The sequence below is a fragment of the Carcharhinus amblyrhynchos genome, chromosome 18, assembly GCF_965287045.1.
Source record: "Carcharhinus amblyrhynchos chromosome 18, sCarAmb.v2.hapA, whole genome shotgun sequence".
Lineage (NCBI taxonomy): Eukaryota > Metazoa > Chordata > Chondrichthyes > Carcharhiniformes > Carcharhinidae > Carcharhinus > Carcharhinus amblyrhynchos.
In genome coordinates this window covers 14773751-14800183 of record NC_137341.1, presented here as the reverse complement: position 1 = coordinate 14800183, position 26433 = coordinate 14773751, and the positions used below count along the sequence as shown (strand labels likewise).

The 26433-nt window shown below is 42.5% G+C and overlaps 1 protein-coding gene across 1 annotated transcript in view; it reads right to left on the bottom strand.

Moving 5' to 3' along the window:
• Positions 1-26433, bottom strand: part of gna12a (guanine nucleotide binding protein (G protein) alpha 12a) — a 99380-nt gene that overhangs the window by 47375 nt on the left and 25572 nt on the right. The window contains exon 2 of the mRNA XM_080206405.1: positions 7090-7305. Coding sequence (XP_080062531.1) covers positions 7090-7305 — 216 coding nt within the window. The remainder of the gene's footprint in view (positions 1-7089; positions 7306-26433) is intronic.

Here is a 26433-nt window from a genome sequence, read left to right as displayed (position 1 = left end):
GACATTTTATTAAAATATGTGCATGGCGATATCAACAATTTTTCATTATGTGCAGATAACCTGAATTGAACAAAGTTTGCATTAATTTTGGCCTAATGAAAAATGGTTCAAGTAACTTCACAAATGGAAGCTGACAGGAAGGGATATGAACCATGGAGGGAAAGATTAATAAGAGCTGACCAAATTCTGGCCAAAAAAAAGTTTTTAAGATTACCTTTGGGACAGAATCTGTGGACATGGAGGACACGAGGGAAAGCTAATCTGACAAAATTATATGCCACTGGTGAGATAAAAGGGAGAAAGCTGTACTACAAAAATGGATTGGAAGATTTCACAGAATCCCCTTATTGCAGACGAGGCCATTGGGCCCATCAAGTTTGCACTGCTTCCTACAATATCCCACCCACCCCATCCATCAACCCAAACATTTTCCATGGCCAATCCATCTAACTTGCACATCTCTGGAGTAAACCAGAGCAAAAAATCTGACAACACCAGGTTTTAGTCCAACCGATTTATTTGATAGTAAACTCACAAGCTTTCGGGTTAGCCCCTTGGTCAGGTGAATGGAGAGTTCTGGCCTCAGACAGAGCATATAAAGCACAGACAGTTTAGAGATTACTGATTAGAATGCGAATCTTTACACCTAACCTGCTGTTCAAGTCCTGAATTGGCTGACAATGTGTGTGGAAGGAGCACTGATCACAGGTTAAAGAGATGTGTATTGTCTCCAGACAGTACAGTAAGTGCGGTTTTGCAAACCCAGGCAAGTCACGGGGGTTACAGATAGTGCGACATGAACCCAAGATCCCTGTTGAGACCGTCCTCATGTATGCGGAGCTTGGCTATCAGTCTCTGTTCAGCGACTCTGCGCTGTTGTGTGTCGTGAAGGCCGCCTTGGAGAATGCTTACCTGAAGGTCAGAGGCTGAATGCCCGTGACTACTGATGTGTTCGCCAACAAGAAGGGAATCACGACACACAACAGCGCAGAGTCGCTGAACAGAGACTGATAGCCAAGTTCCACACACGAGGACGGTCTCAACAGGGATCTTGGGTTCATGTCGCACTATCTGTAACCCCCGTGACTTGCCTAGGTTTGCAAAACCTCACTTACTGTACTGTCTGGAGACAATACACATCTCTTTAACCTGTGATCAGTGCTCCTTCCACACACATTGTCAGCCACTTCAGGACTTGAACAGCAGGTTAGGTGTAAAGGCTTGCATTCTAATCAGTAATCTCTAAACTGTCTGTGCTTTATAGGCTCTGTCTGAGGCCAGAACTCTCCATTCACCTGACCAAGGGGCTAACCCAAAAGCTTGAGAGTTTACTATCAAATAAATTGGTTGGACTAAAACCTGGTGTTGTCAGACTTCTTACTGTGTTTACCCCAGTCCAACGCCAGCATATCCACATCATGTAAACCAGAGCACCCAGAACCCATACAGACATGAAGAACATGCACACTCTGGTATAGTTGCAGCTAACCCGATGGCTCTTACATTCAAACTCCCTGTTAATAAATGCACATTGACCCAAAGCTAAAATCAAATCGAACCCAGTTTCTGGCACTGTGAGCCAGCAGTGTTAAATGAAAAGCAATCTTATTGAAATAAAGATCATGAATGGACCACAGAGAAAACAGACCAAATCTACTCAGCCTCTCACCACAGGACAACCCCCTCATTCCAAGGGCCAATCCACTGAACCCTCGCAGTACCACGCCCAAAGATATAGTTGCATTGGAGGCAGTGCACCAAAGTTCCACCAAACTGATCCCTGGTGGGAAATGTCATAGAAAGTAATGCAAGATTTGGAAGATGTTTTAGAGATGTTAAAGTCCAACAAGGTTAATTGGACAACAGTAGCTTTCGGAGCCTCAAGCTCTTTCATGAGGCGAGTGAGGACTTGTGTTCACAAACAGTCATATACAGACACAAACTCAAATTTACAAGATAATGATTGGAATAAACAGTAATTATGTAAAAATAGTTTGGTAAGAATGATTAGCTCCATTTAATGCATTGTGAGATGGGGGCCAGTGGTAGCTTAATGATGAGTGAATGGGACTTGAAGATAGGATACAGGTTGCTGTATTTTAGACAAAGTGGAATTTGTGGGGGATGGAAAGGCACTGGAAAAACCAGAGTCCTGAGATGACAAGTTCGGATAAGGGTTTCAGTGGCATTGGATAGCAGATGGAAGTGGTTAAATTGCTAACATGCTGACACTTCAGCTTCCACATGAACAAGACAAATTACGTGTCCCCTTCTTTAGCACAAAAGGAAGAACAGCTATTAGTCAGATCTATATCTTGATTTTTTAAGCCATTGATTGGTGCAGTATCAGAATTAACCAGGTTTCATAAATACCAATATAATCCTGAAGGAACTATGTCAAAATGAGCATGCTGCACCTTTAGTACTGGGGAAATGTTTCAAAATACATTAGTGCAAACTGAAATAAAGATTTGTGCTATGGAAGTTTTAAAGTTTAGTACTGTAAATGTATTGTTCAAAACATTTCCTGATAATATGATCACCTATCTATTGACAGCACTAAAAACTATATAACCTACATTGGGTTATAAATAAACAAACTGAAGGCTTCTTCTCAGTCCCACATTCTTAACTTTTTTCCCTCCAGTACTGACCTTCATTACAAGGTGGAAAAAAATTAAAAATGTTGATTGTATCATGCCATATGCCTACAAGTGCAAAGCTGTACACCACAAATACTGGCTAATCAAGTTTTCATGTAAGACACAGCTAAGCTATACAGACCAAGCTATTCAACTTTTTACAATGTATTGAAAACAACAATTTTATGCAGGACAAATAGTTGATCTTAAGATTAGAAATCAGCTCCCCCAATAACTTAATGCACGAGTTCACTACGTCCTGTGGTACTAAGCCACGCACATCAAGAAAGTCCCAGGTTGGAACCCCGGTCTGCACTGAGTTGTAAATTAACAGTCTCTTCTTTGCTTCAGTACAGCTGGCAAAAATCCCCATAACCCATCAATGCCTCAACTTCGGACAAGCAACAAGGTGGTGTGTGGGAAGCAGCTCCGTCTAGACAGTTTCCCTTCCCTTCAAATGTATTAATAGAGAAGGCTTAGTGCAAGGATCAGTGAAGACTTGGAATCTAACTTGGGACCTTTGACTGGGATCCAACATTCTCCAAGACCAAGGCAGAATATTTATGCCTTGGCATCAAATACTCTACAGTTTATTTATTCCTTCAATACTGAGAACACTTTTCTTAAAAAAAATTAAACGAAATCTTTACTGAACAGATTCTATTACACTTTCAGGCAATTGTTTAAATACAGCTAATCAAACATAGATCAACAGAATATTTAGCCAATGCCACTTCAAAATGCATGGAGTAACTCAGCAAGGGCATCAAATGAGCATCCTGCTCCTCACTGGTATCCTTTTAAATGCATAAGAACATTTTTAAAAATCCTATTCAGAACTGTGCCTTTGACAATACCAAATAAGCACCAAGGAGAAAACTGATTTTTAAAAATATATTCTTCCTGGTCTTCAGCTGCTTTTTGTTTGGTTCACTGTTCGCCAATGCTACTGGCTCCTGTCACAGTTTCACAAAGCCAGCAACAATTCCAGAACTTGCTAATAGCAGTTGCCACGCAAAACCCATTATTTACCAGGTTTTCTCAATAGCCAACTTTAGAAAATCCGGGTGACCTACTTTTGGAAAACCGATGCATTGGGAGCCAGAGGAACCATCATGTCATTCATCCAATATCAAAAAAGTAGCTACTGTTAGAACTCCATTGTGGTATAACAGTAGGAAACGCATTGACCAAATGGTTAATGCAGAGGGGGAAAAGAATCAACAAAATGTTCACATTTTAGTACAAGAACCAAGTTCAGCAAGTGACAGAAACATAAATATAGCCAATAAGAGCAGGAAAAGGCAATTCAGCCCTTCCAGGCTGCTTATTATGATCATGGTTGATCAGTCAACTCAGTAACCTGTTCCTGCTGCCATGAACGTGCCAACAGGTTAAAAGCCACCAGCGTTTCAAAAGTTAGTTCACAGGATGAGAGTCTCTTCATACATCAGTCCTTTCATCCCAGGAATCAGACTGGTAAACCTTTGCTGCAAACCCTCCATAGAAACAACATCCTTCCTCCAATAAAGAGGCCAAAACTGCACACAATATTCCAGGTTTGGTCTCACTAAAGCCTTGTGTAATTGCAGCAAGACATCCCTGCTCCTGTACTGAATCCTCTCAACAAAGGCCAATATGCTATTTGCCATCTTCACTACCTGCTGTTCCTGCATGCTTACAGATGTACAAGGACACCCAAGTCTTGTTGCATGTTCCCCTCTCTCATGATGTAATGAGGCGGGTAGAATTAGGGACCTTGCGGTGAAGGATCCTCTTGGGGAGAGTGATCGTTGTATGGTGGAGTTTCTGGTGCAGATGGAGGAGGAGAAAGTGGGTTCCCGGACGCGCGTCCTTTGTTTGAACAGAGGGGAGTATGGTAGGATGAGAGAAAAATTGGCGAATGTGGACTGGGGGAGCGCGTTGGAAGGTAGGTCTGCTGAGGATCTTTAAGGAGATCTTTCTTGGTGCTCAGCAGAAATTTATTCCGATGGTCAAAAAGGACAGTAAGAGGAGAGGTAATAAGCCGTGGATAACAAAGGAGGTGAAGGAAAGTGTTAAATTAAAAGTGGAGGCATTTAGAGTAGCTAAGAGTAGTGGGCGAGAAGAGGATTGGGAGAGGTTTAAATGCCAACAAAGATTGACAAAGAAGTTGATAAAGAAGGGTAGGAGAAACTATGAAGCTGGACTAGCGCTTAATATAAAAAAGGATAGCAAGAGTTTTTATAAATATATAAAAAGGAAGAGGCTGGCTAGGGTGAACGTTGGACCCTTAGAGGATGAGAAGGGGGACTTAGTGGTAGGGGATGGGGATACGGCTAAGGTCTTGAATAACTTTTTTGTTTCTGTCTTCACGGTGGAGGACGTGAATAATTTGCCGGGTGTTAGAGATGGAAAGGTGGTGGACTGGAGGGTCTTAATGACATTACTGTTACTAGAGAGGCGGTGCTCGACAGACTGGAGGGGCTGAGTGTGGACAAGTCGCCAGGACTGGATGGAATGCACCCGAGGGTTCTGAAAGAAATGGCGGAGGTGATAGTGGATGCCTTGGTGGTTATTTTCCAGACGTCGCTGGATTCCGGGGAAGTGCCGGAAGATTGGAAAACGGCTAATGTTACGCCGTTGTTTAAGAAGGGTGCCAGGCAAAAGGCAGGGAATTATAGGCTGGTTAGTTTAACGTCTGTTGTAGGTAAAATGTTAGAATCCGTCATCAAGGAGGAAATAGCGAGGCATCTTGAGAGGAATTGCTTGATAGAGCAGACGCAGCACGGTTTCGTTAAAGGGAAGTCGTGTTTGACAAATTTACTGGAGTTCTATGAGGATGTGTCTAGGGCGGTGGATAGAGGAGAGCCGGTGGATGTGGTGCTTCTTGATTTTCAGAAGGCGTTTGACAAAGTACCTCACAAGAGGTTATTGCAGAAGGTCAGGGGACATGGAGTTGGGGGTAGGGTGTTAGCGTGGATAGAGGATTGGTTGTCAAATAGGAGGCAGAGAGTGGGGGTTAATGGGTGCTATTCGGATTGGCGGATGGTGACTAGTGGAGTGCCCCAGGGGTCGGTGCTGGGGCCTCAGCTATTTACCATTTATATAGATGATCTGGAGGAGGGAACCGAGTGTAGGGTGTCAAAATTTGCTGATGACACCAAGATTGGTGGAATGGCAAATTGTGCGGAGGGTGTGGAGAGGCTACAGAAGGATCTAGATAGGCTGGGCGAATGGGCCAGGAAATGGCAAATGGAATTTAATGCTGGCAAGTGTGAGGTGGTCCACTTTGGTAGGAATAATGGTAGGAAGGATTATTACTTACGTGGCGAAAAACTGCAGCAGGCGACGGTGCAGAGGGACCTCGGGGTCCTTGTGCATGAGTCGCAAAAACCCAGCTTGCAGGTGCAGCAGGTGGTCAGGAAGGCGAATGGGATGCTGGCCTTCATAGTGAGGGGGATTGAATATAAAAGTAGGGAGGTCTTGCTGCGGCTGTATAGGGCATTGGTGAGGCCGCAGCTGGAGTACTGTGTGCAGTTTTGGTCGCCGTACTTACGCAAGGATATTTTGGCCTTGGAGGGAGTGCAGAGGAGGTTTACTAGGCTGATGCCGGAGTTGAGGGGGTTGAGCTATGAGGAGAGGCTGAATAAATTAGGCTTGTACTCGTTAGAGTTTAGAAGAATGAGGGGAGATCTCATTGAGATGTATAAGGTGATGAATGGGATGGATAGGATAGAGGTGGAGAGACTCTTCCCGCTCAGAAAGGATAGTAGGACTAGGGGGCACAGCCTCAAGATAAAGGGAGGGGGCGGTTTAGAACGGAGTTGAGGAGGAACTTCTTCACTCAAAGGGTGGTGAATCTCTGGAATTCTCTGCCCGTTGAAGTGGTGGAGGATGCCTTGCTAAATATTTTTAAGACGCGGGTTGATGGGTTTTTGATAAGAGAGGGGATTAAGGGTTATGGGGAGAGGGCGGGAATGTGGAACTGAGCCACGACAGGTCAGCCATGATCTTATTGAATGGCGGGGCAGGCTCGAAGGGCTAGATGGCCTACTCCTGCTCCTATTTCTTATGTTATGTTCTAATCTATAGCTAAGTAAATCTGCCTTGCTATTTTTGCTACAAGTGGACAACCTCACATTTATACTGCATCTGCCATCCATTTGCCCATTCATTCAATTTGTCCAAATCACAGTAAATCATCCCTGCATCCTCCTCATAGCTCAAACCTCTATCCAGCTTTGTGCTGTCTGCAAATTTAGAGGTATTACATTTAGTTCCCTCACCTAAATCTAGATCAAACTGTTTATTGACTTGAGGAAACCAGCAGTAACCTGAGCTAAAACTTTACATTGGTGGCATTTTCAAGTTGTGTGGAGCCTAGTTATCTGCTACATCAAGTCCCTCCCCCAAATAGATCAATGTATTTTCTCCTCATTCGATGCATCTCGTTAGAATTACTTACCAGCTGAAATTCTCGCCTTCTGTTGTATGCTTCCTGGATTCCTGAATCTTGCCAGAGTGCCCTCAGTGCTGGCACGTATAATTGAAATGTGGCTGGCTCTACTGGCATACCACATTTGTTTTCAAATGCCATGACAAACATTCCATGTTTCTCATTTTCAGTATTTTCCCAGGGAATGCCCAGCTTGTTCCTTGCATCCACCAACACCTTCATACCCTAAAAGAACAGGAGGATAACAAAGGGAGGTGATTAACCACTTGCATTTTGTTCAATAATTTATTATTACATTGTACACTATGTGACGATGACTGGAGTGCTGTCATTTGTAGACTCTCACATGAAAATTAACTCTGCACCTTTAATGAATCTTCAAAACTGGAGACACAAATCTTCCCCTTCATACTCCATTTCCCCAAGTAAAATCAGAATACAAGTATGGATCAACTCAAGCTCTGGTCTTATAGATAGGCGTTTCTGCCAACTGCAATGAGGAATTATACTGTTACTGATGTCATCTAAACAGATTGCTCTCTTGTAAAAACCTAATCTTCATCTGTATACACATAGAATTCTGTTTCACAGTCACAATTTGAAGAAAAGATTAAAAAAGCCACCTTTACTCATTTCCCAGTTTGCAATGCACAGGTGAAATTAAATGACAAGATTACATCATTTATGTGGCTTTTCCTTCTTTAAATAAGGCGCATTTTCAACATACTGCAGGAACACAGCCTAACTTGACAGATTCCAGCAAGGGAAAATAAATGATCACTTGTACATGAAAATACTAATGCTGTAAAAAGACAGTGTCTACAGGTAATCAACTGTCATATTGTTGCAGCTCAATAACATGGTCAGAGAAAACTGACTCAAAAACTTTCAAACTTTACCCTGAATTGCAATAACAAGTAACCTTTCCTGAATCAGATAATTCATATAGTTATTCCTGATAACTGATTTAACTTTACACAGTATTGAATTGTGACTAATATCACTATACAAAGTTGCTTCTTTTGTGAAAAGCATTTTATGCAATGACCAGAAGCTTCAGAAATCAAGATTGCAATTATTTAATTTTGCTCGGTATTCAAAATCTTTGTTTGAGTGAGTGTCCATATACCACCTTAACTGTAGAAGCACCCTATTCCCAACAAGAGGTGTACAGCATGAGTTAATGGCAAAAATAAATAAATTAAGCTTATAACCCCAATTAGGCCAGGTACCACTTACTGAGCAAAAGCTTAGAAATGTTTACTTATACATCTTCAATTGCTTATTGAATGACTGTATATGGGGAAAATAGGACAGATAACTACTGTTAACATAGATGCTAAAAAGCATTGTTTCCTTTCCAGACTTGTAAAATTGGCTCCTATGGTAGTATTCCCAACTCAAGATTCATACATTGTGGGTGTAAGCTCTTCATCCAAAGCAATACTCATCTTTCGTACCTTATCAAAATGGTTGTTTCTTAATAAGCCATGGAAAATTGTCCTAGCCACTAGTTCAGTTAAATGTTAAAGGCCTTATAATACAATTTGAAAAGAAGGGGATTTACCCTGTAGCTTGGAAAACATAGCAAAAGGAGGAATTCATAACAAAGATTCCCTGTTTTGTTGTTACGCTACTTCGGCAAGTTAGTTTTGGGGTTCTTAATATTTCTCAAGCCATTGAAAATCAATGAGGTAAAAGTCAAGGTTCAGTGTATAATAAGGTGGAGTGCACCTCACTGAAGGAATTTAACTTCTGTTTTCTTACCTTGTCTTTCTTCCTGCACTGTCCCATTCCCCATTCCGTGCAAAAGCCAAGAATTTGACTGCTTTAGAAAACCGTTTGTGTCCAATCACCCACATCATTCATTTTTCCTCTTCTCCACTCCATATTCCTCCTGTTCATATTCAGCTTCTTCCTTCCCTACCCTAACCCCTTTGCTTCCTCCTACATTTTCCTTCCCAGCCATTTACCTTCTTGTCACTACTGCATCCATATACCCACTGCCCCCAACACAATGTCTAAGCCTGCACAATCTGAATACTTGATCTTGAATCTGCATGCAATGACATTGAACACTATTGCTGGTGTATTAAAAATAAACTTGCATTTGGGTTACAATCTATTAATATGCAGTGAGCAAACATCATGGAATTCACAAGATCTATCTGCACCTGCAGCTTAAAAAGGGAGGGGCAAAAGAACAGATTCCCAAAAACAACTTGCAGGTTTAAGGAAACAAAACATGAATAAAATTTTGATCAGGCACATTTCAAAACCTTTTAAGTTACTTGGAAAACAACTAAATTCCAAATTCAACAATAGAATGGACAGCAGAGTAACACAGTAGTTAGCACTGCTGCCTCACAGCACCAAGGCCCCAGGCTTCCAGCCTTCGGTGACTGTGTGAAGATCGCACATGCTCCGCACATCTGAGTGTTTCCATCAGGTGCCCACAGTTTCCCACCAGTCCAAAGACGTGGTTAGATTAGATGGAATAGCCATGGTAAATGGGGATAGACCAGAGGGGAGGCACCTGGGTGGGATGCTCTTCCGGAGAGCTGGTGCAGAGGTAATGGGCCAAATAGTCTCCTCCTGCATTGTAGGGATTCTGAACGAAAAGCCTTCAGAAAGCTTGAAAATAGGAAATAATAGTCCTTTCCAATTACCCAGCATCATAAAGATGCTACTGAATAAAACCATACAACTCATAGCTATTCAGAGTCAAAGCAATTAGAATACAAAAGTCAAAAAACATCAAATTATCCAGTTGGGATGAGTTCTTTTTCAGATTGACAAAAGCAATTCTAAAATTTTGCCATCAAACCCAAAATACACAAACACAACACACGCAATTTAGTCAAGACATAATCATGTAAAACAGCGGAAGCTAGGACAATTACAGTTGGTTCCAGAAACAGCAGGCAGTATTCATGAATATTTGGACTGTACTCAATTTAATTCTGCGCAGCTAATGTATTTTTTAGTCTGCCCCTTTATTATTTCCAGTGTTCAGAAAAACAACTGTTATAATGTGAAAGCTCTTCTTATTGTTGAAAAGAGCTTTACGGAACTATTATTTTGTTTGAATTCTTTTATACCATATAGATTACACAAAGTTCAAAAGGTATCGTTACTCCTCAATTTGGCTGTAAAAACAACTGCTGCCAACTGCATGTAGTCATTCTTATATCAACTTAGAAACTTCAGAAAGACTAAAGCTCACACCAAGTAAAGCTACTTGTAAACTTTGAAATAGGGTGGGAGGCAGGAGGTTAAAAAGTAAAAAAAATTACATTTGTAGACTCAGATTTCAAGTCCACAATATATTAACTCCTGGAATTCAAATGCATGACAGTTGCTCATCCAAAACAGGCAAAATACAACACCTGGACTGTGCATTGAAGCCCTGATGAGCATCTAAGGAAAGCTCACCATCAACTGTAATTGCTGGTAATTCCTGGCAGAGGCTTTTGGTGGGTCTTGCAAACCCTACATCAAGCTCCGTGAAAGGAAAGCTATACATATTTTGAAGGGCCTCCACCTTTGGTTGATGCCTCAGCTTTGCAACAAAGCCATAGCGGGCATAAATTTAGAAGGTTCCTGCAGGCTTCATACAGCTGCTTGAGCCAAGCTGCAGTGAAATCAACTAAAATGGTGGTTAGTGGGATTACCATAGAATTCAAATAGTTAAGCTAAATACGCCATTAAAAATCTGCATCCATGTTCCATCGAACGAGTATTATCAGTTTGCATACATTCAGTCTGCTTCTGCTGGGTACTGAAATCAACTTGGTCAAGATCACTAACATTCTCCCATGCAACTATAGGTGTAACAGAATATCCCTCAACACATCTTTAGTCTCTCCCCAGTCTTCAGTATGGCAACATGTGTCATCACTTGCTTCTATCATCCATTCCATTTCAAAAACCTTTCATTGTTCCATTTCTATTTGTTTGTGAATAACCAAACATCTCCCATAATAGTTTTTATTATTTTGCCTCAAAAGGGTATCGATATTCTCAGGAATAATCCTCTGATCATTTTCCCCCACTTACACTTGGCCATTTGGCAACATGAAAGCATGACTTGACTTCCTTAAGTGCCAATGATACCAAGCAATACTGATCTCAAAGATGCTATTTTGTCCACTAACTGCAAATGGGTGGTATCAAGTTGAGGGCCAGAAATTCCTTCAGCTAATCATAGATTTCCTGTACATTTCTTGCCAGAAACTGTGGCAAGTGGAACCTGGCAAAGCTGCAAAGGGCACCCAAGTTAAACTCAATAATCTTGGTATCCTGCTCAACTCTGAACTTCAAATGGCTCTTCCAGTTTCCACAGATAACATTTCACTTAGGACTTCACCTAACCCGCACCATTGATAAAATCTTCATTCACCCATCAGCATCATTGACTTGACTTTTCAAATGCCTTTCCAGTTGTTTTCCTAAACTTCACCCTACATAAACTCTCAAGTCGTCCAGACCTCTACCAATCATGTTCATATTAAGAGCGGTTCTCATTTCTACTGACTCCCACTTGCTCTTCAGTCCCCACATTAATTTTAAAATCTATATCTGTTTAAATAATATAAATCAAAGATTGCATGTTGTTCTTCATATTCTCTCAATTCCTGCTGTGTTCTCAACTCACACGGTAAAAAAAACTTGGACATTAAAGGCACAATGCAATTATTTATAATTTTATTAGTATGTTGGAGTAAGCTTTTTCGACTGAGTTTGGCACTGAAGGTCGCAGCACAGTAAAAATGAATACTCCACTTCTGATACTTCAGTAGCTTCAAGTACTTTTAGGTCCTGTAAGATTTCAACAACTTGCCACACTGTCAAACAGACATGAATATAGTGTCAAACAGATATACTTTCAACTGTATCAACAACCCCAGCAGCAACCATTCTAAAAACGTTAGTTTTGTATTTTAGTTACAGGTTTAGTAACCAGATTATGCCTTCTATACTCATTAATCCAAGGACCAAATACTGAAGGCAGGGTTTGATCTGAGATGCGCAGCTTCAGAAGGAGGCAAAGAAAAGTGGATCTAAAACGGAATTTCTAAAGTATACTGTGAACAGCAATAACGACTAATAATTAATATTGGCATAATCATTAACTAGGCCACAGCTACTTGGTTTTTCAAGTTACTGACATAACCTAAAAGGACCAAAATGGTCACCTTTTTATTATTTACTATTGTCTCATGTATTGGTACACGGTGAAAAGTATTGTTTCTTGCACACTATACAGACAAAACATCGCTCGTAGAGTACAGAGGGGAGAGAGAAAGGCACAGGTGCAGAATGTACTGTTACAGTTATAGCTAGGGTGTGGAGAAAGATCAATTTAATATAAAGTAGGTCCATTCAAAAGTCTGATGGCAGCAGGGAAGCAACTGTTCGAGTCGGTTTGCACGTGATCCCTTACTTTTGTATCTTTTTCCCAACGGGAGGAGGAGGAAGAGGACATGTCCAGGATGCATGGGGCTCTTGATTATGCTGGCTGCTTTTCCAAGGCAATGGGAAGTGCTGACAGAGTCAATGAGTGGGAGTCTGGTTTGCATGATGGACTGGACAATCCTTTGTTTTTTTTTGCGGTCTTGGTCAGGGCAGGAGCCATACAAAGCAGTGATACATCCAGAAACGATGCTTTCTTTGGTACCTCTAAACATTGAGAGTCGTAGCGAAGACCCTGAATTTCCTTACCCTCCTGAGAAAGTAGAGGCATTAGTAGGCTTTCTTAATTACAGCCAGCATAGAGAGACCAGGACAGGTTGCTGGTGCTCTGGACACCTAGAAACCTGAAGCTCTCAACCATTTCCACTTCATCTCTGTTGATGCAGACAGAGGCATGCTCTCCACTTATTGTTTCCTTCATTTTATTGACATTGAGGGAGAGATTGTTGTCATCATACCATTCTGCCAGATTCTCTCCTTTCTTGCCAGATTCTTACCACAGAGTTCACATCATTACTTGTAAAAGTGGAACAATTTAAAAAATTGAATCATTTGCCAAAATTAAACCACACTGACGTTCCCAAATCCAGATCAGAGGAAGTTCTGTTTCCTTTTCCACACAGAGATTACATCACTAAACATCAACATTTGGGCAAGTAGCTTTTGATGTGACTGAATATTCGGTGTTCACACGTTGTGCGAAACCACTTCAGCCAAGTTCAGACAATGTACTCCTAATACATTGACGCACAGGCAGTGAGTACATATGCCCAAGTTTGATAAACAGAACTTAAGACATGCAGCACAATCTAAATTAAGAAATGGGAAGGATAACAGACAATTGTTTATTTTTTGAGAAGTTGTTCTCGAGTGGCCTGGGCCATTTATCAGGCAAGAACTGATGCCAATTCAATTGCAAGAGTAGCAATGTTGCCTTTGGTAGGACTGTCACAAGGTATAGCAATGGCTTGGAACAAAGTGATAGAATTGCATGGTTACAGCACAGGAGGTGGCCATTTGGTCCATTGTGTCAGTGAAGCACTCTGCTAGAGCAACTCAACGAAAGCCATTCCCTTGCCTTTTCCACAGAACCCTTCACATTTTTTTCTCTTCAGATACTTATTCAGCTTTCTTTTGGAAGAGAATCAGCCTCAACCACACTTACCGGCAGTGAATTCAACACTGCAACCAATCACTTCATAATTCTTCCTCATGTCGCCAACGTTTTCTTTTGCTCATTACCTTGAATCACTGTCCCTTAGTCCCTTCCACTATCCAGAAGTGTCACTCCCTAACTATTCTGACCAAATCTTCCAATTTCGAACACCTCTACCAAATCTCCTCAGTCTACTCTTCTCCAACTGCGTTAAATACTCAAAAAGGTTTTTCCTTAAAGGTGCCCTTGGTGGCGAAGCAACAGCTCATTCTTTCTCCAAACTCATGTTTACTATTCCCACTGTATAATAGACAGTTTGAACTAAAACCAAACCCTCCAGACATGCAAACACACTTATTTAACATGAATCTAACCAGAGTTTTACTCCTTTCCTACACAAAAACAGTAACTTAAACTCACTTAAATCAACAAGTTATTTCTAACATCCAGCAATACAAATATAAATCACTTAAATTTACTTCTGCTTCCTGCAAGGTCCTCACCCATGGAACTATTTGTAAATCTTTTCTGCACCCTCTCAAATGCCTTCAACTCCTTCATGCAGCATGGTGCCAGAACTGGATACAGCACTCCAATGCAAGCCACATCAGTATTTGATGCAGGTTTACTATAACTTCCTTGCTTTTATACATCACCCTAACAGGTACCCATATGCTTATTCACTGCTTTCTCAACCTGCCCTGCCATCTTCAAAAGTTTAAGTATACCACCCCCAAAAGATCCCTTTGCACTAGGACAGCCAACTCTTAGAAAATAAAACAAGGGTCATTTTGACTATGGAACTGAGGTGGGGTGGGGGGAGAGAGAGAGAGAGAGAGAGAGAGAGAAGAAGAAAGATGGGTGGGGTGGTGGAGGATCAAGGTCATAACAGTGGAAAAGGAGTGATGGTGAGATCAGAGGGTGGTAGTGCAGTATGGCTGTTCATTAAACAAAGATGCACAGTCAGTGGCAATAGGAGGCTCCAGATAATCTCAAGGTTTGCTGCTGAAGAAATACATTAAAGTGACACCCCAGGAAGACACAATATAGGATATGTGACTCAGTTACCAAGCAATCTCATGAAATATGGTATGGCTGGTTACTTTGCTCTGCACCTCTTTAGAATTGCAACCTTTATCTTATATTGCCGCTCCACATTCTTAGCAAAATGGCTCATATTTCTCCAAATTAAAACTTCATCTGCCACTTGCCCACCCAGAAGCCTTCCATTGTTTGCTGAAGCAGAGAGAGAGAGCTAAGATTTTACCTGTTAAAAACCTGTTTAAAATAAGTTTAAAGCACTTTACTCTTTGTAGAACTGTTTAAAGCATTTATTTATTGAGTTTACTGCTTTAAGAATTCTGAAGGAGTGGTTAAAAGGCATTTGTGGACCAGCCTGCTTTAATTATCAAGGGGCCACACGGTGAAGCCTTCCATTGTTTGCTGAAGCAGAGAGAGAGAGCTAAGATTTTACCTGTTAAAAACCTGTTTAAAATAAGTTTAAAGCACTTTACTCTTTGTAGAACTGTTTAAAGCATTTATTTATTGAGTTTACTGCTTTAAGAATTCTGAAGGAGTGGTTAAAAGGCATTTGTGGACCAGCCTGCTTTAAATCAGCGCCAGGTTTAAAAGGAGGCCTGGTGTAGACAGCGGGCAGCGTCTGAACGGGCAGCGGAGTGAGTGGGAAGCAGAGTGAGTTAATAGGGCTTAATATCAAAAAGGGCTTGGAGGAAAAAAGGCCAGGTGAGTTTGTTTGAAAAAAAACAAGGAAAAAAATTTTTTTCAAAACTACTACAGCAGGAAACAAGGAAAAAAAACTTTTTTCCCCATAAAAAATTACAGTGAATAATGGAGGGGCATGTGATGTGTGGTTTCTGTATGATGTGGGAACTGGTGGACCCCAGGGTCCTTCCCAGTGACCATGTCTGTAGTAAGTGCAGGTTGCTGGAGGAGCTCCAGCTCAAGGTGGATGAGCTGGCCTCTGAGCTACAGACACTGAGGCTCATCAGGGGGAGAGAGGGTGCCATTGTCAATGGGGTGCAAGTGACATCCACCCCTGCTAGACTGGCTAAATCTAAGGGTCAGGGACAAAAGGGGGCTGCTGGGAGGAGGAAGGGGGGTGAGGAGCGGAGGCCTCAGCCTCTTAATCTGCATAACAGGTTTGAGGTTCTTGCTTCCAGTCTGGAAGAGGACGAGGCAGGTGAGGTTGGTGAGCAAACTGCACACGGTACAGTGATGCAGCAGGACATAGGCAAAGAGAAGGCGAAAAGGAACGTAGTAGTGATTGGGGATAGTGGGGTGAAGGGTATTGACACTGTCCTTTGTCACAATGACAAAGTGCACAGAAGGGTGTGTTGTCTGCCTGGTGCTCGGGTACAGGATGTCGCAGCTGGGCTGCAGAGGAATCTGGAGTGGGAGGGCGAGAACCCGGTCGTTGTAGTACATGTGGGTGCCGGCGACGTAGGCAAAGTGCGGACTGAGGATCTGGGGAGGGAGTATGAAAAGCTGGGAATGGAATTAAAGAGTAGAACCGACAAGGTGGTCGTCTCTGGGCTACTGCCTGAACTGAGTGCAGATGGGCGTAGGGTTGACAGGATAAAGGAAGTGAATGGGTGGCTCAGGGATTGGTGTGGGAGGAATGGGTTCGAATTTATGGGGCATTGGCACCAGTATTGGGGTAGGTGGGACTTGTTCGGGCGGGATGGGGTGGGTCTGAACCGTGCTGGGACCAGAGTGTTGGCGAATCGAGTAAAGAGGACTGTAGACAGGGCTTTAAACTAATTAGGGGGGGGGAGGGTGCAAGGGTAGGTGACCTTACGAGGTCTAAAGTTAAGGATAGGGTACAGGTAAGGGAAGAGGCCGAGGATGTCCCAATTGGTGGCGTTACGGCAAATAGGGTCCAGGTGAAGGCTGGGATGAAAGCGCTTTATCTGAATGCACGAAGCATTCGGAATAAAGTGGATGAGCTGGTGGCGCAGATCGACACAAATGGATATGATCTGGTGGCCATTACAGAGACGTGGCTGCAAGGTGACAGGGACTGGGAGATGAATGTACAGGGCTATCAAGTGTTTAGGAAGGATAGGCAGGAGGAAAGAGGGGGTGGCGTAGCTCTGCTGATTAAGGATAGTATCAAGGTGGTAGCAAGGGATGATATCGGAGCCAAAGAGCAGAAAGTGGAATCGTTGTGGGTGGAGATTAGGAACATCAAAGGGAGGAAGACGCTGGTGGGTGTCATCTATAGGCCCCCGAATAATGATCTGGAGGTGGGGCGGGCTGTTAACACGCAAATAAGTGCGGCGTGCAGGAATGGGACGGCAGTAGTTATGGGAGATTTCAATCTGCATATTGATTGGTCGACCCATGTTGGACGAGGTGGGCTCGAGGAGGAGTTCTTGGAATGCTGCCGGGATAATTTCCTTGAGCAGTGTGTGTTGGAGCCGACGAGGGAGCGAGCTATCTTGGATCTGGTGCTATGTAATGAGGCGGGTAGAATTAGGGACCTTGCGGTGAAGGATCCTCTTGGAGAGAGTGATCATTGCATGGTGGAGTTTCTGTTGCAGATGGAGGAGGAGAAAGTGGGTTCCCGGACACGCGTCCTTTGTTTGAATAGAGGGGAGTATGGTAGGATGAGAGAAGAATTGGCGAATGTGGACTGGGGGAGCGCGTTGGAAGGTAGGTCTGCTGAGGAGCAGTGGAGGATCTTTAAGGAGATCTTTCTTGGTGCTCAGCAGAAATTTATTCCGATGGTCAAAAAGGACAGTAGGAGGAGAGGTAATAAGCCGTGGATAACAAAGGAGGTGAAGGAAAGTGTTAAATTAAAAGCGGAGGAATTTAGAGTAGCTAAGAGCAGTGGGCGAGAAGAGGATTGGGAAAGGTTTAAATGTCAACAAAGATTGACAAAGAAGTTGATAAAGGAGGGTAGGAGAAGCTATGAAGCTGGGCTAGCGCTTAATATAAAAAAGGATAGCAAGAGTTTTTATAAATATATAAAAAGGAAGAGGCTGGCTAGGGTGAACGTTGGTCCTTTAGAGGATGAGAAAGGGGACCTAGTGGTAGGGGATGGGGATATGGCTAAGGTATTGAATAACTTTTTTGTTTCTGTCTTCACGGAGGAGGACGTGAATAATTTGCCGGGTGTTAGCGATGGAAAGGTGGTAGGACTGGAGGGTCTTAATGACATTACTGTTACTAGAGAGGTGGTGCTCGACAGACTGGAGGGGCTGATTGTGGACAAGTCCCCAGGACCGGATGGAATGCATCCGAGGGTTCTGAAAGAAATGGCGGAGGTTATAGTGGATGCCTTGGTGGTTATTTTCCAGACGTCGCTGGATTCCGGGGAAGTGCCGGAAGATTGGAAAACGGCTAATGTTACGCCGTTGTTTAAGAAGGGTGCCAGGCAAAAGGCAGGGAATTATAGGCCGGTTAGTTTAACGTCTGTGGTAGGTAAAATGTTGGAATCCGTCATTAAGGAGGAAATTGCGAGGCATCTTGAAGGGAATTGCTTGATAGGGCAGACGCAACACGGTTTCATTAAAGGGAAGTCGTGTCTGACAAATTTACTGGAGTTCTATGAGGATGTGTCTAGGGCAGTGGATAGAGGAGAGCCGGTGGATGTGGTCTTTCCGGATTTTCAGAAGGCGTTTGACAAGGTACCTCACAAGAGGTTATTGCAGAAGGTCAGGGGACATGGAGTTGGGGGTAGGGTGTTAGCGTGGATAGAGGATTGGTTGTCAAATAGGAGGCAGAGAGTGGGGGTCAATGGGTGCTATTCGGATTGGCGGTTGGTGACTAGTGGGGTGCCCCAGGGGTCGGTGCTGGGGCCTCAGCTATTTACCATTTATATAGATGATCTGGAGGAGGGAACCGAGTGCAGGGTGTCGAAATTTGCTGATGACACCAAGATTGGGGGAAAGGCAAATTGTGCGGAGGGTGTGGAGAGTCTGCAGAAGGATCTAGATAGGCTGGGCGAATGGGCCAGGAAATGGCAAATGGAATTTAATGTTGGCAAGTGTGAGGTGGTCCACTTTGGTAGGAAGAATGGTAGGAAGGACTATTACTTACGTGGCGAAAAACTGCAGCAGGCGACGGTGCAGAGGGACCTCGGGGTCCTTGTGCATGAGTCGCAAAAACCCAGCTTGCAGGTGCAGCAGGTGGTCAGGAAGGCGAATGGGATGCTGGCCTTCATAGCGAAGGGGATTGAATATAAAAGTAGGGAGGTCTTGCTGCAGCTGTATAGGGCATTGGTGAGGCCGCAGCTGGAGTACTGTGTGCAGTTTTGGGCGCCGTACTTACGCAAGGATATTTTGGCCCTGGAGGGAGTGCAAAGGAGGTTTACTAGGCTGATACCGGAGTTGAGGGGATTGAGCTATGAGGAGAGGCTGAATAAACTAGGCTTGTACTCGTTAGAGTTTAGAAGAATGAGGGGAGATCTCATTGAGACGTATAAGATGATGAATGGGATGGATAGGATAGAGGTGGAGAGACTCTTCCCGCTCAAAAAAGACAGTAGGACTAGGGGGCACAGCCTCAAGATAAAGGGGAGGCGGTTTAGAACGGAGTTGAGGAGGAACTTCTTCACTCAAAGGGTGGTGAATCTCTGGAATTCTCTGCCCGTTGAAGTGGTGGAGGCTGCCTCGCTAAATATTTTTAAGAAGCAGGTTGATGGGTTCTTGATAAGAGAGGGGATTAAGGGTTATGGGGAGAGGGCGGGAAAGTGGAACTGAGCCACGACAGATCAGCCATGATCTTATTGAATGGCGGGGCAGGCTCGAAGGGCTAGATGGCCTACTCCTGCTCCTATTTCTTATGTTCTTATTCCACTGGCCTATTTATATCATTTTGAACTTGGTCACAAAATTTCAAAGTTTTGTGCCATGTGAAAACTTTGAAATTGTACTCTGTACACCCAAGTTTAGGTTATTAACATAGATCAAAAAAATGCAGGAGTTCCAACACCAACCCCAGGACGGTCCACTATACACCTTTCTACAATCTGAAAAACAAATACCCCTTGCTCGTGTTTCCTGTCACGCAGCCAATTTTGGGTCCATGCTGCTACTTTCCCCTTTAATTCATGTGCTCTAACTTTGCTGGCAATCCTTGCATGTGACACTTTATCAAATGCCTTTTGGAGGTCCTTGTACACCATACCAGCTATGTTATCCTCAAAACAAACAATTATCTCAAAAAACTCAAGTTAGTTAAATATGATTTTCCCATATCAAAACTATACTGGCTTTGCTCAAGTTAATCCATATTTGTCTAAGCCACTGCTAATTTTGTCCTGAATTATAGTTTCCAAAACCTTTCTCACCAAAGTTAAACTGACAGACCTGTAGTTGCTGGGCTTATCTTTACACCCCTTTTTGGGCACAAGAGCACAACATTTTCCATTCTCTAGTCCACTGGCATCACCCTGAGTCTAAGTCTAAGATTATTATCCCCATGACAATTTTGCCATTATTCATCATCATGGCTGAGATTAACAACTCGACACCAGATAATTTAATCTATGACGCTCACCAAATTCAGACAATGTTGTGCTCTTATTGCAGAATTAAACCTTAATAAATTCCATTCTCCAATGCCTTATTTTTACTCCAATAATTAGACTTTCCTCTTTCTCCTCCTCTGTCACAGTTTCCCAACACAGCCTGACTAACTCATTTCTCATTCACTAACTGGAAGGATGGGAAAATGAACCATTTCCCAAGTTTTTATAGATACTATACTCCAGCAGATTGCAAATATAATTCAACAGATGCATTCACCCTGCCCCCCAGCCCCCTTCAGTGTTTCCTCCTACAGGAAGTGCCCAATTTCTGCCCAGCTTCTTATCCCATTAACAATTAGGAATTAACTTGTGCTTCATAGCTGTAGGAGACAAATGTATAGTGCGCTAATGCTTGTGCCAATACCAAGATGTTTGTTTCCCGACCCCCCTCGAAAACCATGCAAACTCACATACGAGAAGGAAAGTAAATTTAGAACTATGCAGTAAATAGGTCATAAATTAAAATGAAACATCCTTTACTTTGTTTAGTTTAAGTGGCACATAATGACGAAAATGCAATTTGTTTAGAGGTCAGCTCAGAACTTAAAGGAAGCAAATCATACATATTATTGAAGCTGAATCATCCAAGGGTAATGACTGTACTTCAACTGGTGTCAATTAAGTTGCCTGATATTACTTGCTTCAGCAATACAAAATCTAAACTCCACAAGTAACATTCACAAATGCCTACATTTAAAGAATGATGAACATCCACAAGCACTTAAGTTTAAGGAAAACATCGGCAATCAAAAAAACTATGTTAATTTTGTCCATATAAAGTTGGCTACATATGAAAATAATAAAAAACTAAAATTTGGCACATTATATCTCATTTACAGATGGCTCATCTCAGCCACCATTGCTTTGAAACAGACACTCTTAGTGGCAAGTACTGATTCCAGGACTAGACACAAAAGATGCTCACGCCAAGCACAATTGTGATCATTTATAGGCTGCCTTTTGTGGGTAGGCAAGAGTTTGAACCATGGGGAAAAAAGCCAGCAACAACCAGAGTCAAGCACTGGACAATTTTTGAAGTGGTATCCTCTGCAACTGTGATTCATTATCCTTGCTCATTCTTCTCTACAGCCTTTGATACAGATAACATACTGCCCTATGCTTCTACTCTGCCTCAGTTAATATGCCTGCATTTAAATGTTCTACACATATATCCAAATGAATCCAGAGCTTCTCCACCAAAGGTTTCTCTTTCACAGCATCATTTCTACATGTTATCCTTTGACAACAAATGCTGATATACTATAACACTCAGCTACGCCCTTGTTATTTTTCTGATCCCCTCCCACTACTTCTGTGCCATCAGGCTGCTTGATCAACATTTTTTAGTTAAACCCTGAGAATACTGATGCAATTATCTTCGGTTTAGTTATAAACTGTGCACCTTGTCACCAAGTCCACCCCGAAAGCACACCATCATCACCACCACCAACTCTCCCACAACCCAAGCATGGCCCAGATGTTGAACCAGATTGCTTGCAAGTTTAGCGTTTGACTTGTCCCCAAGCTCAGTTTCTGCTCCCTGTCCTTTTCATCACAAAGGCCACCTGCTACTTACATAATACTACCCAGCTCTGTCTCTGAACTCTGATACGATAATGCAGTGGTAACGTTATTGGACTCCAGGAGCCTAGGCTAATAATCCAGAGAATGCAGTTTGAGAACTTGATCTTTTTTTAAAGCCTGGAAATAAAAAGTGGCCGTCATTAAAACTGACTGTGAAACTATCGGTTGCTGAAATAGAAAAATACCAACTGCTTCACTAACATCCTTTGGGAAAGGAAACCTTCCATTCTTAACCAATGTGACACCAGTGCTCACACCAACTTGTGGCATGTCCAGGTACTCAGTTGCATCAGAAACTGACATGATGGCACAACATAACACAACACATGTTCAAGGAAACAAATGCTGGACTTGCTGAAAATGGCAATGTTCCCATGAATATAGGATGGAGTTTTCTGGCCGTTCGTGCCAGCAGGATTTTCTTGTCCCGCTGTAGTGAATGGAGATTTGGCAGAGCACCAAATTCTGCATCCTCGCTTGAAGCGGCGGCAGGGCACAAATGGCCAGAAATTCCAGCCATATTTTTAAAGCAGCTCATCTTCTGCAAAAGCCTTCAGCCAAGCTTTTGTCACTTCCAACTTCGACTATTCCAATACGCCACAATTTACACTTTAGAAACCACCTCAACAAATCCCTGCTGCCCATAATCTATGTTACAAATCCCTGTCTCCAGTTGCCCTCACCACCTCAAATTTAAAAATTTCATCCTCATGTTGAAATCCTTTCATCGCTCTGCCTTCCTCCAAGTGCACCACAGCTCTGAGAACTCTACATTCTGCCAACTGTGGTCTGAATTGCACCCCCCTTTCCCTTTTCATCATCATTGTGGCCATGCCAGCAGTAGTCCAGACCCCAAGCTCTGGAATTACCTCCCTAAACCATCTCTTTGCCCTCTTCCATTAAGGTCAAGCCACTTAATAGTATGTAATGGATCTTTTCCAGCCACTGATGAAAATGCAACAAAATAAAGGTTGCATGCTATGATTGGAAGAACTTGCACATTTGCAAGCTTCAGTTATTTTTCTACACTAATACTGTGGAATCCAGCTTGTAACAAAGCCACTTCCTTAAGTGACTCTGCACATTGAATATTTTACTCTTCTGCCAATAAATGTACTTACTTTGAGTTTTTCCAAAGGCAAGATTAAATGTATTATATTATTGGTATGATTATTAATAACAAATAAGGAAAGAATTCTGACTTTGTTGTAAAAAAAAGGGTACACATGTAAAATGTAGTACAGGACTTGTACTTAATGATCTACACTCTGAAACTTCTTCCAACATGCATTCTGCCTTGGATAAATCTGCTTGAGCAAGTTGCACCCACAAAAAAAACGTACAGATACCATGAATAATCACTTAAGAACTACAACACATGGCTCAATATTCTCCGGCTTCATTGCACAGTAGACGCGAGTTAACCATTAAACTACTCATCAGCATTTGTAGATTTAAATAAGTCATCATGCAGTGTTTATACAAGTAGCATGACTGGTATTATAATGCCGAGACATTGTATCAAGAAAAGATAAGTTTTGCAAGTTCTAATAGCAAAGGCAAGCTTTTATCTGCTTAGTTCAAAGTCAAGGCAATGAAGCATGAAATTGACTGCTCATTCTATGTAGCCTGCAAGACAAAACACCAAAACGTTTTTCTAATTGTGGAGATAAAGGAGCAGATTTTTAAAATGTTGACGGAATGTACCACTTTCTTGCCAATGCAATATCCAGACTTGTTTCTTTTCCTCCGGCAAGCAGGTGCCAATCAACCAGCCCCCACATTGAGCGAATTGATGATGGAGAATGGAGCTTATCAAAAAAAACACTAATTCGGCTGCTCACTGCCTTAGTACAAACATACAGAGTGTACAAATAGGAGGCAGAGAGTGGGTGTCAATGGGTGCAATTTGGATTGGCGGTTGGTGACTAGTGGAGTGCCCCAGGGATCGGTGCTGGGGCCTCAGCTATTTACCATTTACATAGATGATCTGGAGGAGGGAACCGAGTGTAAAGGGGTCGAAATTTGCTGATGACACAAAGATAAGTGGAGCAGCAAATTGTGCGGAGGGTGTGGAAAGTCTGCAGAGGGATCTAGATAGGCTGACGAGTGGGCGAGGACCTGGCAGATGGAATACAATGTTGGCAAGTGTGAGGTTATCCACTTTGGTAGGAATAATGGTAGGAAGGACTACTACTTACAGGGCGAAAAACTGCAGCATGCTACGGTGCAGAGGGACCTGGGGTTCCTTGTGCATGAGTCGCAAAAACCCAGTCTACAGGTGCAGCAGGTGGTCAGGAAGGCAAATGGGATGCTGGCCTTCATAGCAAGAGGGATTGAATATAAAAGTAGGGAGGTCTTGCTGCAACTGTACAGGGCACTGGTGAGGCCGCAGCTGGAGTACTGTGTGCAGTTTTGGTCGCCGCACCTGCGCAAGGATATTTTGGCCTTGGAGGGAGTGCAGAGGAGGCTCACTAGGCTGATACCGGAGTTGAGGGGGTTGAGCTATGAGAGGCTGAATAGACTGGGCTTGTACTCGTTAGAGTTTAGAAGGATGAGGGGAGATCTCATTGAGACGTATAAAGTGATGAAAGGGATGGATAGGGTAGAGGTGGAGAGGTTCTTCCTGCTCAGAAAGGACAGCAGGACTAGAGGGCACAGCCTCAAGATGGGGGGGGGGGGGCAGGCAGTTTAGAACAGAGTTGAGGAGGAACTTCTTCACTCAAAGGGTGGTGACTCTCTGGAATTCTCTGCCCGTTGAAGTGGTGGAGGCTACCTTGCTAAATATATTTAAGACGCGGGTAGATAGGTTTTTGGTAGGCAAGGGGATTAAGGGTTATGGGGAGAAAGCGGGAAAGTGGAACTGAGCCACTTCAGATCAGCCATGATCTTGTTGAATGGCGGGGCAGGCTCGAAGGGCTAGATGGCCTACTCCTGCTCCTATTTCTTATGTTCTTATACAGTCCATTATACCTCAAAGTTGCAAAGAAGGTACCATGTACACCCAACATATGGAATTTCAATTTGCGCAAACAACATTCTTGCCCAATTCAGGCATGTCCTTAATCCACTTTTGCAATAACCCTGGGCAAAACTGCAGTTGGAAGGAGTGGAAAGCCCCATCTTCACTCAGCTGCCCAAATTAAAATTGTTCTTTATATCTAGCTTAACAAAACAGTGCTCTGTTTTTCAAACAATGTCACACCAAACATCTGCTGACACCAAAAATTTCTGTGAATTATATGCATTAAATTCAGATTAGAGCAGGTTTCAAAGTAGGAAGTCAACTGACCAAAGGAAAGACTATTAAATTGAGGCTTAATAATTGCAAGCAATTGGTTCTCTTCATTTTTATCAAGACCTGTACTGGAAAATATAGCAGCAACTTATGCATCTTACTCGTCCATCTTCTAATAGGCATCACTTAAGACTGCACACAACTGTAAAATTATAGCCAATGATGGTCTGGCTAAAAATCGATGACAATAAATTTCTAGCATTAAGCCTCAGCAAGATTGAGAGACTGCTGGATCTTTAAATTTCAAGCAGACATTATGGCTGATTACTTGAAAGCAGCATGTGTAGTATTTTTCTGTTAAGCTTGATCACTTTTTTGTTCTACCTCCTACTTCCTCCTTTCAACAGCGTAAGACTCATATTTCTATCTCCCTTCAGTTCCAACAAAGTTATATTCTGCTCGAAATATTAACCCTTTTTTTCCCTCTATAAGTTTGCATTGTCTAGTTACTCACTAACTGGTGGAAATAGGTTTTACCTGGGCAAATCGTGTTTGGCCAACTTGAGTGAAGTTTTTGCTGAGGTAATAAAGTTGAGGGTAATGAGGTCTATATGGACTTCCAAATGGCTGGCTTGAAAAGTTGAAGTCCATGGAATACAATGGACAGTGACAATCTGGAAAGGAAGTTGGCTGAGTGACAGGAAACAGAGGGTAGTGGTTATTTCCTGATTTGGAGCAACATATAGAGTGCAACTTCCCAAGGTGTCTGTACAAGTATCACTGCTTTTCATGATAAATATTAATGATTTAGACACATACAGGAAGTGCTGGAAAAACTAACTCAACATGTCTGGCAGCATCTATAGAGAAAAAATAGGGTTAATATTTTGAGCAGAATACAACTCCTTGTTGGAACTGAAGGGAGATAGAAATATGAGTCTCACATTGTTGAAAGGGGGAAAGTAGGAGGTAAACCAAAAAAGGTGACTTAAGGGTGCACAAGATACAATTTCAAAATCTTCAGGTAAAAGCTTGGAAGTATTACCAAAGAGGAGGAAAATAGTGATAGAACTTAACAGGACACAGACAGGCTTGCGGACTAGGTGGACACATGGCAGATGAAATTTAATGTAAAGAAATAACATTTTAGTATGAAAAAGAAGAGAGGCAATGTAAGTTGAATTGTACAATTCTAAATGGGATACAACAGCAAGAAGTCCAGTGGTATATGTGTGCATGAGTCATTGAGGTTTCCGTTTAACCTGGGAGGAAATATTTCAAATCTGAAAATGCAGCCTTGGGCTGCAGTCACTGAATTAAAGTCAAAGGCTGGATGTCAAAGGC